Source organism: Epinephelus fuscoguttatus, linkage group LG11 (genome assembly GCF_011397635.1).
Source record: "Epinephelus fuscoguttatus linkage group LG11, E.fuscoguttatus.final_Chr_v1".
NCBI classification, from domain to species: Eukaryota; Metazoa; Chordata; class Actinopteri; order Perciformes; family Serranidae; genus Epinephelus; species Epinephelus fuscoguttatus.
The window spans coordinates 38752101-38766398 of record NC_064762.1 but is presented as its reverse complement, the minus strand read 5'-3'; the positions used below and the strand labels follow the sequence as shown (position 1 = coordinate 38766398).

General features: G+C 43.6%; 1 protein-coding gene across 1 annotated transcript in view; it reads right to left on the bottom strand.

Moving 5' to 3' along the window:
• Positions 1–346: 346 nt before the first annotated feature.
• The window catches only part of LOC125897426 (uncharacterized protein C14orf132-like), a 61609-nt gene continuing 47657 nt past the window's right edge, over positions 347–14298 (bottom strand). Inside the window, exon 2 of the mRNA XM_049590764.1 lies at positions 347–577. Within this exon, the coding sequence (XP_049446721.1) occupies positions 347–577 (231 nt within the window). The remainder of the gene's footprint in view (positions 578–14298) is intronic.

The window sequence follows — 14298 nt, the reverse complement described above, 5'->3', positions numbered from 1 at the left end:
ACATTTGTATATTGTGTCCACTATTACCACTATTCCCACTCTTCCACACTTCAATTCAATTCAATTCAATTTTATTTATAAAGTCCAATATCACAAATCACAATTTGCTTCACAGGGCTTTACCCTCACAACGACTTCACTGGCAGAAGTTCATTATGACTCTGGTGCTTTGCAGCTGATGACTGCTGGGTAATTTTGCTGATATATCCTTTAGTGACTAAATGAAATTCCATCTGATGAGTCATGAGTCAGTCCTCTCGACAGAAAGTGCAGCCCACCGCTGTTCATAGCTAATTATAAACTATATCTGGTGTTCTCTCAAACATCCTGGCTCAGATAGTTACTCTCAGAATGTGAATGCATACACGACACCCACAACTACAATGTTCCCAATGGTGGCGGTGATGGCAATCCAGAGCCAAATGGCGTCCCCGGACATGGACTGGGACTCCTCAGGCTGACTGTGAGCTACCATGGAGGCAGCGTGGACGCTGGCGGACGAGTTGAACAGAGAGTGATCTGTGCTGTAGTCATCGTTGAGAGACGAGTCCATGAAGGCACCTGTCATCACTGGAATCTGTGGGCAAAGAAAACAAAGCACTTAATGCACTGCTATTCCTTGGAGAATTAGACCAAAATTGCTGTTCAAATAGTGACCAGGACACACAGATAAAGGTGTAAAAGGGCTTCTTATACAGAGGTTGCACAACTGACAGTGACTTATGTCACTGCTGGAAAGATGGTCTTTTCATGAAACTACACTATGCAGAAGAAAGATGCAAATGGTTTTAAATTGGTGCTACACAACCAGAGAAAACAGACAACGGGACTGTGGTATTTGCTTTTGCTCAAGAGATAGAAAACCTCCAACTACCAAATTACACTGTGCTTCAGCAGACCAGTAACAATGACAAAACAATGAGTGTTGGCTCGTCCAAAAACTATATGGCTGGCTTGAAACAAACAATTTCGTATTACAAGTAAATAGTACATTAAAACATGTTTCTGAAAACATTTTAGGTGAGAAATTGGCAATGCAATGCAGTTATAGAATCTTGGTTTATATTTGATCAACACCGCCTTGTTTTACCATTTGATCTCAATTTTTTAAGCCTCTGTTTTCACAGTACAGGAAACAGTAAGGTACCCACTTCCCGTTCAAGAACTCTTATATTACTCAAAGGAGTGGAAGTGAGTTATAAAACCAAGTGAACCTGCACCACTGCTGACTTACTGACCATGCACAACTCTGTACTGTGTTCTTCATGGAAGATGATCTATACAAATAAAGTTCAACGACCACTCTTCCAAAAGTAACCTGCTCAAATTAAGACAACATTTACAGGCCTATTGTCATGCAGAAGTTAACATCTTAAAGGTTACATTGTATAAATGATCAAATATATCCTTCTCTAGTCTCTAGAAAAAAGTCGTGGTCATTTTATTATCGTGCTGTACATTTACAACAACTGTTACAAAACCAAGCAGCTGATAAACATCAGTGAAAAGCCAAAAGATGTTTTAAAAACAAACAAACAAACAAACAAACAAACAAACAAACAAAACCTACCAAAGAAGCTTAGGACTAAGTTTTGGATTAAGCTTTATTTTTTTCCATGGTTACCAGAAGTTACCACAGTTCCTCTTTCTGCTGCAGAGAGGTAAGTTTATCCCAAAGCTTGCTGCTGTTTTTATCCTGTACACCTTGATGAAGGGTGCTTCACTCAGCTCTGAAGGTGACTACAAAAGCAGTTACACAAAAACGGCTGCATGAAATCTGGACCAAATTTCATTTATAAATATATAAATATATTTAAAATTGGAGTTGACTGACTTTTGTTGATAGCTTATTAGAAAATGAGAAACTCAAGACCCTTTATTTATGACTTATATCAAAGCAGCTGTGCGGAACTTTCCATTTTCGTTGATTATAGCGCACCTTGGGTCGAAGCGGTATGACACCCACAGCCTGGTGTCGTAAAATCTCGACTGCAACTGGCAATTACTGCATGCATTTGTTTTGGAGAGCGAGAGGATTAACTAACGTCAGGTCAGTCCAAGTAATTAGTGGAAACAGCAAAATTACTTAGTAAATTCTCCTGTCGTCTTTCTGTTCTGATCTAATTCTAACACAGCAAAGCTGTTACCTGCAGCCTTCGCTTGCAAAGCTAACACTACTAACATTAGGTCAGTCCAAGTAATTAGTGGAAACATGCTAACATGCTAAAGTTACACAAGTTAGTAGTAAAGTAAGACCTGTTCATAAATGTTCTGGTGTAGCTCTGAATTTCTTATAAACTGAGGACAACTGCCTGCTGTATATTTGAGTTCATGGTCACAGTCACAGAATTTTGTGCCGTTTGTTGTAATGTTACTAGACAAAAGTGGTTCACATCAGCTAACGTTACATTTAGCTTGCTTATAACTTCCATGTCATCATATATTGAAGTGAAAAAATGTCTAACAAGTTGCGTTATATTCTCTAAATAAAAACAAAACTTACATACCTGTCAATTAGGAAAAGGGCCAACTCAGGATCAGTTTTAAAACCTTTCAAATCTCTCAGCTTTCTCCACTTGGTGAATGCCTGACCGAGGTTTACACAAGCCCTATCACTGTCCCGTTTAGCCTTCTTGTGTTGCTTTTCTTTTAGATGGTGCTCCTTCGTTATCCGCCATGACATCAAAAGTATAACCAAGTCCTCATAGATACATCTCTGGTAAAAATGTTATGTGTTATGTGTTCAGCAGTGCCCGTTGCGTACCGCTTACTTACTTACACTCTCTGTAAACACGGCTCCTTCTCCTTCTGCGGTTTAATGGCTGTGGGCCGCTGTGGGCAAGCAGAATCACTGCCGCCTCGGGTGCCGTATTCTGGTTTGCTGACTTACTGACGAGGCTACGCTAAATAGCCATTTAGAGAAAGGTTTTTTTGTTGCTGTTGGATTCAAATAAATATGCAGATCTTCAAGAGGGGGTGATATGAACTAGAGACAGTTTTATAAATGGTAAAAAGTTCCGCACAGCTGCTGATAACTAACTGCTGACTTAATGGCTTTTTAGAAAGTGAGACATATGTGCATAAATGGTTTCCGAACATTTTCAACCGCATTAGGGCACGATCACACATGACAGAGAATGCAGGTGAGTGACTAACAACTGCTGAGGCGCTTTTCATGATCAGTGTGCACACAAAGAAAGCTAGCTTGCTAGCTAATGTTGGTGCTGTAGCATTGTTCCAACCTCTCATTGTTCCAACCTCTCATTAGTCCGACGTCCCGTTGTTCCAACATGTGATTATACTAGGCTATACTGTATTTGTGTACCAGAGAGGATCAGCAACGCAACAAAAGTAGGCTACTGGTTTGTCACTTTCTTTTACATTTTAACCCACACCATGATCTTTTCCTGACCCTAACCAAGTGGTTTTTGTGCCTAAACCTAACCAGACCTTAACCACAGGGCATCATGATGATTTCGGAACAACGGGACTTCGGAACAATGGGTTTAATATGGTCAGAACAATGGGATGTCGGACCAATGAGCTGTCGGACCAATGGGCAGAGGTTAGGGTTAGCTAATGAATATTGCCAAATGTGATGTTTCCATTTTCTTATGTTCCATACATGTCTACCGACTCACTACCAGCGAGGCAGCATCTGTCATGTGGGGCAGTTTGTATTTTAATGGCCAGTCAACAATCAATCTCTGCATCTCCTGTACACATACTCTGTGATTGGTTGAAGCTGCGACTTCAAGGGTCAAAGTTCAACAAGGCTGAACTCACCAGTGTTAATTTAACTCATGTGTGACCATACCCCCTTATACTGAAAAGAAAAACACTGCCACTGTTAATACAAAACAATGTTATTAAAACAGAACACAATGATGTAAGATAGTCTTCAGTCAAACATCAGCATGGGAACTAATTATCTTTAAAAAAAAAAAAAAAAAAAAGTCATTAGTACTGTTCTGTTCTTTTAAGCTTGATGATGGTAAACCAAAAGCCATTCTTAATAATGACTTATGAACTAACAAACCCCATCTCAACTTCATTTACATCCCAATTAGCCCCCAGAGCTAAGTAAACAAACCCATCAGCATAACCCCTCTTCGTCTGCATATCTCCTAAACATTCTGTGTCTGTACTTCTTTTTAAAGTGCTCTATGGTAGTGCTTCCTTTTAACTCCCCATCTAACGTTGGGTTACTTAATGTAATCCCTGGATCTTTGATAACAGAGTGAGGTGTTTCACTATGGGAATCGCTCTCGGCGTGACCATTACGGAAGCTCCAATGACACAATGTCTGTCTTGACAGACAGGTCGACTCGTGGGAGGCCCCGCCCCCTCTATATATCACAGCCGACCCCCCCCGACCAGGTCATTCTATACCGGTTTCTTCAATGCAAGGAGGGAAATGTTGGTGAAACACCTCACTCTGTTATCAAAGAACCAGGGATTACGTTAAGTAACCCAACGTTCTTTTTCTGACAAAGCCCCCGTCCCCAGCACCACATGGGCTAGGGACGTGTCAGAAATGTCCAGCCTGTAAAATCTCACAAATGTGTGTGGTGTGGCCCAACTTGCCGCAGCACAAATGTCCTCAACTCTGACCCCTTTAAACAGAGCCCATGACGTAGCCATGCCTCTGGTGAAGTGAGCTTTTAACCCTGCAGGAGGCTGCAGGCCCCTGCATCTGTAAGCCAGCTCTATGGCCTCCAAAATCCAGTGGGATAACCTCTGGTGGGACAGTGGTTTCCCCTTGTGGGGCGTCGCCCAGGACACGAACAGCTGGTCACTCCTCCGGAACCCTGCTGTCCTATCCACATACAGACGTAATGCCCGCACCGGGCATAAAGTATTCGGTCTGCGATCCTCCGCTGTCTCAAACGGGAGAGGGTGAAAAGCCCCCAGTACCACCGTGGGGCATCTGTACGCAGACTCCACTACTTTAGGTACAAAGGCCGGGTTAGGCCTTAAACACACCTTAGATCCCCCTGGGGCAAACTGCATACAGGCTGAGCGTGTCAACAGTGCCTGTAGATCACTCACTCGCTTTGCTGTCGTCAAAGCTAAGAGCACCGCAGTTTTGAGTGAGAGGAACTTCAATCCCACACCTTCCAAAGGTTCAAATGGATGTCGAGAAAGGGCATCTAACACCACTGACAAATCCCATAACAGCACCAGGGGCCTAGAAACAGGGTGTTTGCGGCGCACCCCCCTCATAAAGCTGCCCACAAACGGGTGTTGGCCCGGTGTTTTATCACCCAAGCCCAAATGGCACGCTGAGATAGCCGCCAAGTAAACCTTAATTGTGGAAAAGGCTTTCCCTCTGTCCAACACCTCCTGAAGAAAACAGAGGATATCCCTCACTGAGCATTGAAAGGAGACAATCTGCCTCTCCTCGCACCACTTCTCAAATACCCGCCATTTACCGTTGTATAGAGAGCGGGTGGAAGAGGCCCTTGCACACTGAATAGTGTTGATCACACTTGGGGGCAGTCCGACTGCATCCAGATTCAGCCTTCCATGAGCCAGGCCTAGAGTGCCACCGGTTCAGGTTGGGGATGATAAATCTTCCCCCCGGCCTGGGACAAGAGGTCCCTGTGCGGCGGGAGGGGCCTGCACTATCTCCGCCACCCAGTGTCTGGATGGCCACCGTGGTGCTATCTGGATCAGTGACAAACCCTGCTCCCTCACTCTGGCTAGAGTGGGGGAGATCAGGCTGAGGGGAGGGAACGTGTACAATAGGACTTCTGGCCACGGGTGAGCTAATGCATCCACACCCAATGGTGCATTTGCGTCTGCCAGGGAGAAATACAGAGGACACTGTGCGTTTTCCTGCGATGCGAACAGATCTATGGCAGCCCGGCAGTATCTCTGAAACACCTGAGCAAAAACTGGGGATGAAGTTTCAACTCCCCAAACAGAGTATTTCCTCTGTTCAGCACTCCCACTACGTGCGTTGCCCGCAGCGACCCGAGCCGAGAGCTGCTCCACAGAATAATCTTGCGAGCCAATCTGTGCTTGTTTGTCCCTGAGGAGCGGCAAAAAATGTTTCAGTGCTAGAAATACTGCCATTAACCCCAAATAGTTTATGTGAGCATGGGTCAGCTCCAATGACCAGATGCCGTTCACAGCTCTGCCCTCGAAGGTCGCTCCCCATCCTGTCAGTGACGCGTCCATGACAACCCTTGACGCTACTGTCCCCAGGCGCGGTCCCTGAGAGAAAATCTCTGGGTTCTGCCACTGACGGAGAGCCGCCATGCCCTCTGGTGAAACCGTCACCAAACGGCAGAGGTGACGGTGGGGGCACAGTTTTAATGACGCCACCCATCTCTGCACATCCCTCATCATCAGGAGGCCCAGTCTCACTACCGATATGACTGAAGTCATCAAACCCAGGAGCCGCAGGCAGACTCTGAATGGCACAGCCGCGCCGAGCTGGAGACGGGCTAAACACTGAGTGAATGCTTGTATCCTCTCCTGTGAGAGAGTGACACAATACGAGAGGGAGTTTATGTTGAGACCCAGATAAACAGTGCATTGTGCGGGTTGCAATCGGCTTTTGGACCAGTTTATTCTGAAGCCCAGGCTCATGAGATGTGACGTCACCGTCTCTGCATCTCTGTGTACTTGTTCTTGTGAACAAGAGCATATCAGGTAATCCTCTATGTACGAAAAAATCCTGATGCCGCTGTCTCTTAACGGAGACAACGCTGCTTCCACACACTTGCTGAACACCTGAGGGGCTAATGACAGCCCAAACGGAAGAACTAGGTTACGTAGGTTATGCCCTGATGCGCAAACCTGAGATATTTCCTGTGTGCAGGGAGGATGTCTATATGAAAATATGCGTCCGCCAAATCTATCGTCAGAAACCAATCGGTTGGGCGGATAGACTGACACAGCACCTTGTGTGTTAACATTCTAAACGTGTATTTTCTCAAGTGACTGTTTAATACCCGAAGATCCAAAATAGGGCGGAGTGCAGCGGTCCCCTTTTTTGGAATGAGGAAGTACCGCAAGTAGAAACCCTGCTGACTCTCCTCTCTCGGGACCACTCTCTCGGGATTGCTCTCTTGGTTAAAAGAGATGTGATCTCCTTCTGTAACATGTGCAGTTTCCCCCTCCACCACTGACTCTAAAACACTGTTGAATCTCGGTGGTTTCATAGCAAACTGTAGTCTGTATCCCCGAGTGACAGTTGACAGTACCCAAGGGTGAACTGCACATGCGCGCCAGTTTCCCTCCTGTGTAGCGAGAGGTCCTACGGAGCCTCTCTGTGCTCTAGAGGGGCAATAGCACCCTCTTCGCTACGGCCAGACGTGGGTCTGTGCGCTGCCTTGGCCTCGGGCTGCCTCCCTCTGCCTGAGCACGCCGTGGGTCGCGGCGCCTGCTTAAGAGGGAAACACAGGTCGAAAGCCTCACCCTCCTGCTTTCTGAGGGTGCTCGTCTCCCTCATCTTCTGCAGAGCCGGGCCAAAGAAACACTTGGTGGGGTCGTAGGGAGCGTCCATCACCTTCGCTTTTTGTGCATCCTCCAGCCCAGACAGGTTCAGCCAGAGAGCTCTCTCTCCTGACACCGCTAGGCCCATGATGCGGCCGCTGCCCTGCACCGCTCCCCGAGAGGAGCGCAGGAGGAGATCATTAACCACACATATTTCGTTCCAAAGTGCCGGATTTGGGAGTCCTGAGTCCAGCAGCTGATCCATTTCCTCCAAAATCTCAGCCTGATAAGCCGACAGCAGTGTGACAGCGTTCGGAGAGCAAACAGACTGAGCCGCGTATTTATACATCCTCTGATAAATACCCACGGCTGTGCGCTCACCTTTACCAGGTAAGGGGATGTGGGAGGACGCTGGGATGGCCCGGCGGTTCGGGTGAAGGTGGTAAGCCACCGAAGGCTCCACCACTGGGGGTTCAGCCAGCCCCAGGTCACCCATGCCGTGCCAGCTTGGAATAGCCCTGTGTGGCTAGCTTGCTCTTGTATGGGCTAGACAAAAACGGCTCATTTCTTTCATGCAGGCCAGGATAGCTGGAAGCAGCTGTTTGGCCGGAGGATGGGCCGGAGGGAGACGTTTACCATCGTACAGGTCCCTCTCTTTTCCTTCCGTGTCCTGGGCTGCTGGCCACGGGATGTTCAATTTAGCCGCAGCTCGCTCCTCATACAGGCCGTTGTCGACCGGGGAGGCCGCATGTGTGTATATTTCGGACCTGTGTGTTAATGACAGCGGAGTGAAAAAATTGATTTCCCCACAGGGGGATTAATAAAGTATATAAAATTAAAATTAAATTAAAAAAATTAAATTTAACCATCCCCAATCCCCTAATTTTAATGCATGTGACTTGTGCTCTCTATATCCAACGTTCCGTATATTTTTGTAATATGTGTAATGTATAGAAATTGCTTTTATAGGTTTTACCCCAGGCCTCCACACAGTAATTAAGATACAGTAAAATGAGTGAGCAGCAGATGATATATGGTCCCATAACTGCAATGCTCCTTGCCAGCTTTGATTGAATGTGACTTGTTTGAGGTTTCCAGCTGATTTTGTGATCTTCTATCACCCCAAGAAATGTTTTTTTTCCACATATTTTTTTCTGTATTAACATTATCTATCATAATTTACACTTGCATGTCAATTTTTCAATTAACAAAGGAGAGGCATCTTATTTCTGAGGTCAGCTAGGGGCAGACTAGGAAACATGAGGAGGGCACTGCCTGTATGCACTAAACACATTCTGTATAAAAACATCTGCCTGCTATCTAGTAAATATATTTATGTATGTTTTGCTTGAAAAAAAGAAAAGATTAACAACTGTTCATATTCATGCAGTGTGAAGCTTTTATTTATGAAGCAGGTCTGCTTTAAAGTCAAGAGTGTGGAACACAGAGGTTCCTGTGGCTCATCTGAATTTAATCTACAGTGAGTCACTGGAGTGGAACCAACGAAATTAAGTAGGAACAAAGAAGAGTCAGACATGAGGTGAATCTGAAAGGTGTTACAGAGTGACATCAGGGCCTAGCTATTTGACATGATACAGGAAGAGTTTTGGTGTATGGTCTAAGTACATGTCCATCTTACAACTGAAAGCCTAAATTAGTTTTAGATATCTTGTATAAAAAGTTTACAATTTGACCTGAGAGTACCGCTGGATGAAAACTAATGGAGTGTCCACACTGGAAATGATGTTTCCTTCTGTGGAGCATAAATGTGTTCAATATATTTTACATTTTGACAGCTTTTGCATTCAAGTTAAATTTTTGGCCCTGTGATGACAAACAAACAAACTGATCACCAAAATGGTTCTTTTTTTTTTTTTTTTTTTGGACCAAATAAACAAAGTATGAGCTGGCCTCACCCACTGGTTTGTAGACTCCTGTTTTGAAGCCTTAAAGGGCCAGTGTGTAATATTTGGCATGGTTTATTGTCAAATCTGGATCTGAATCTAAATATTCTACCCATTAATATGTTTATTTAAGTGTATAATCACTATAAATTAAAATTCGTAGCCTTATAATTATGTTTTTATATATATATATATGTATATAGCAAGGACCTTGCTTTAGAGAGGTCGCCATCTTGCGCCACCATGTCTGTAAGGCAGACCGAGTGGACAATCCAGCCAGCCAGAGAACACGTTTCGCGTGTATAAATAAACCAATGAAGACAGCGGAAGGAAGGAAGAAGGAGGAGGAAACAGCAGAGAGTGTTAGTAGTTCGTCGATAGAGTTTTTTTAGTCATAAAGTTTGTGAATGGACCACACTTACCACGCAACAGGAGAGAATGAACCCGAACCGTCATCTGCAAGGAAAAGAAGACGCAACTTCACTCCTTGTGATGCACTCTCTGCGGCGCTTTTCCTCCTGATGATATATCTCCCCAACGATGGTAGCAGTAGCACCGAATCCCATTCTGTGCATTCAGCCTCTCTTCTCGCCCGCTCAGCATCAAACACATGGAGTTCCTCATCTGTATGCTCCGGCTCAAACAGGTATGGCTCTGGGTCTGTGTCCGCCACAAGAAACTCTTCAAAATGGCGTTCAAAGTCGTCCATTGCAGCTACTATAGTCCGGAGATATTGCTAGGCTAAATAAACAGCTGAGCTCTGTTTACCGGCTACGCTGTCAGTCAGTGTGCGGGCTGGAGCAGAGAGGGGAGGGGGTACCCACTAAGTACTGTAAACGAGTATGTGTGTATGGAGTGTGTGTGTTACGCTAGAAGAGTCAGAGTTTGGGACGGAGTCTTTTACCCCCTGGAGTGTTACTGGAGTTTTTGGAGTGCTCAAATAAACTGGCCTTTTTCCCGAACGCTCCTCTGGTCTCCTGCTCATGAGGGATTCATTACAATATCGTAACATGGTTTAGATTTCTAAATAAACATTCACCTTGTCGCTAGATAGACCTACTCCTGAAAAACTCGTGTCTACGCAAGGCTTTTTGTCCCTACGAGGCCGTCGTCATTTACCTGATGGGAGGGGTGAGCGAGTGAGCCCTGCAATCTAGAATTTGACCACTGTGTCACTGTTTTCAACCCATTTTACACACTGGCCCTTTAAGTTCAGCATTTCAGACGTCACTTTGTTGGTTTTTTGAAACCAGAAACTACCATATTTGGCGTGGTAACAACTTGTCAATCCAAGGTAGCCACACCCTAAAGCATCCCATTTAATCATCTATTTTACTCTAAATGAGACCATAATTTACAAAATGAACATCAAGCTGTACTGAAGAAGAAACCTTATTAAGTTCTATTCAGTCAGACTTCTTTTAGCAACCAGGGAGTCACCCCATGCTCGACATTAGTTTGAAGGTTTTAAGGTCCAGCATGTAGCATTTAGGGTCATCTCATGGCAGACATGGTATATAATATTCATAACCATGTTTTCTTCAGTTTATACACAACTGAAAAGAAGAATGGATGTGTTTTCGTTACTTTAGAATGCACTGTTTATATCTACATTTGGAGCAGGTCAAATGTCTTTCTGACATCTTATTGATGTACAGCGCCAGCTGCAGTAGCCAAGAATAGACAAATCAAACAGTGGCTCTGGATGGTGCCATTCACATTTTTATGTCATCCACTGTTGTTCTTCTACATGTTTGGCACATGGGAGAAGTTTCAGTTCTGCAACTTCACCTTAAAGCCGTGACAAAATACACTTAAGGCACTTCTGCACTGGATTCATTTTCCATAGTTTGACAAAAGGGTCAAAATTGATGCATTGACATTGCTTAAAGCAATTTTTATCAGATTTCTTGCAGCTCCCTTTATAGACACAAAAGGCTTTATTGCACTGCAACAATAACCACCCAACACCTGTAAACAGACTTTGATGTGTAAAATTAGGGGAGTTAATCTTTGAGGTTACCTCTTTGACGCCTCCCTGTAGAGATCTTCAAAGACAAATCCATAGTTCCAGTTTAGCGTGCTGATGTTCACCTCGTTCATTATCTTAGTTAAGCATGTTACTGGATATTCTAAAAGTAGAACTGTATTATCAGCTTGGTGGTATAATTAGTGTGTTGACAGGGTGAGATGATGAGAAGAATAGGATCCAGGGTGACCACTTTCAGTAATGAGTCCAGGAGTTTGACTGCCAACAAACTGCATTAGACTGAATTTTAAAACTTTTACACAGTGACAATCACTTTATCCTTTGTCCGAACAATCACCAGGGAACGAGTAGAATTATACTATTCACATTACAACAATATAGGTAAATAATCTACCAGGAATATGCACATGCATTTACTTAACTAGCTGAGGTGGGTGACATGATTACATTGCATTGTGTATCAGCAAAAGTTGAGCCAGTTTCAACTGTTTCAGCTGTAACCCTGTGTGTCAAGATGCCAACAAAGTGGTCTCATTCAATGTGTTTGCATCAACGTATCCTCATAAAACGGTTTGTATATATAAGGAGCTTTATTGTCATTGTACACAGGATACAATGAAATTTTGTTTAGGCATCACACAGGTCAGATCAACAAACAGTGGTTAAATGTAAACAGTGCTGTAAAGTGCAGTGTACAAATAAATATTGTGTATTGTTATTATAAATATAAATATACATTTGGTTGTAAGAACTAAATAAGGATTAAAGTCAAATAAGATTAAGATTAAAACCGAGATGAAGAAAAACAAGAAAAATAGATGAGATCGACTGTTGGATCAGCAGTATGGTACAGAAAATGATGTGTTGATAGATGGTATGGTACAGTAAAGTGCAGTGCAGCAGTTCGGTACAGTCAGTCAGTCAGTTCAGTGAGTTCACAGCTCGCGGAAAAAAGCTGTTTCTCAGTCTGTTGGCTTTATATATGTATATGTATATATATATGTGTATATATGTATGTATGTATGTATGTATTAACTTATTGTATGTGTAGGCTGAATAGAAACAAAAGGGCTCACATAGAGCCTTATGGAAGCTGCCACTGTATATGATTAGTGATGTGTGTTGAAGTTAGTGATGGCCTTGTGAAGCCTAATGAAGCCTCATGAAACATTTTCTTTATTTTCTGAGCCCACCAGATGGTGCTTTTTGTTCAACAAAAGGTTGAAAGCACACTGAATTGCTATTCTTTGAGCCTCTCTTTAAACCAAGTGCGCCATCTAGTGGGCTCAGAAAGTAAAGAAAATTCTTTATGAGGCTTTAGAGGCTTCATTCCGCTTCACTGGTAGGTTACAGTTTACAAACAGGTTCTGTAGTGAATTACAGATGAATGTGCTGACAGATTCTGTTTTAGCTGCATTAGATCAGAGAATATTAAGTTAAAACAGACTGTTGATGCTGTTTTGCCCTCATTGTTCTTCCTGAAGTTTGCTGGAAGTGATGTGATAGGGGAGACCGGGGATGATTATAACACTTTTTGTTTGAGCAAGTGTAACTCAGTGTTTTTTTTTTGTTAGAGCTCTTAAATTTTGATATGTGGTACCATAGGCGTTTCTAGCTCATTTTTGAGGGTGCTGAAACCCCCCTGAAACCCCTAAATTGAATCCCAGCACCCCTAAAATTTGAAAGATTTTTTTTTTTTTTTTTACTGTATGTCCCTTTTTAACAAGCTAGAAAAGTGTCAAAACCATACAGTGCTTGGTTGAGTACTAAGTAATATTTTAACAACAAAAATACATCAGTGTATCAGTTTATCTCTTATTAGATATAAAACGCATTGTTTGGTTATTTGCCTTTTGGTTAACACTACAAAGAGAGAGAGAGGAGCAGAGAGAGGACTTTATTTATTAGTATTCTTATTAGTATTTTTGGTATTTTTGGTACTCACTATAGGGGGCTGGTTTACTCCAGAAATATACAGTACAGGCCAAAAGTTTGGACACACCTTCTCATTCAATGCGTTTTCTTTATTTTCATGACTGTTTACATTGTAGATTCTCACTGAAGGCATCAAAACTATGAATGAACACATGTGGAGTTATGTACTTAACAAAAAAAGGTGAAATAACTGAAAACATGTTTTATATTCTAGTTTCTTCAAAATAGCCACCCTTTGCTCTGATTACTGCTTTGCACACTCTTGGCATTCTCTCCATGAGCTTCAAGAGATAGTCACCTGAAATGGTTTTCCAACAGTCTTGAAGGAGTTCCCAGAGATGTTTAGCACTTGTTGGCCCCTTTGCCTTCACTCTGCGGTCCATCTCACCCCAAACCATCTCGATTGGGTTCAGGTCGGGTGACTGTGGAGGCCAGGTCATCTGCCGCAGCACTCCATCACTCTCCTTCTTGGTCAAATAGCCCTTACACAGCCTGGAGGTGTGTTTGGGGTCATTGTCCTGTTGAAAAATAAATGATCGTCCAACTAAACACAAACTGGATGGGATGGCATGTTGCTGCAGGATGCTGTGGTAGCCATGCTGGTTCAGTGTGCCTTCAATTTTGAATAAATCCCCAACAGTGTCACCAGCAAAACACCCCCACACCATCACACCTCCTCCTCCATGCTTCACAGTGGGAACCAGGCATGTGGAATCCATCCGTTCACCTTTTCTGCGTCTCACAAAGACACGGCGGTTGGAACCAAAGATCTCAAATTTGGACTCATCAGACCAAAGCACAGATTTCCACTGGTCTAATGTCCATTCCTTGTGTTTCTTGGCCCAAACAAATCTCTTCTGCTTGTTGCCTCTCCTTAGCAGTGGTTTCCTAGCAGCTATTTGACCATGAAGGCCTGATTCGCACAGTCTCCTCTTAACAGTTGTTCTAGAGATGGGTCTGCTGCTAGAACTCTGTGTGGCATTCATCTGGTCTCTGATCTGAGCTGCTGTTAACTTGCGA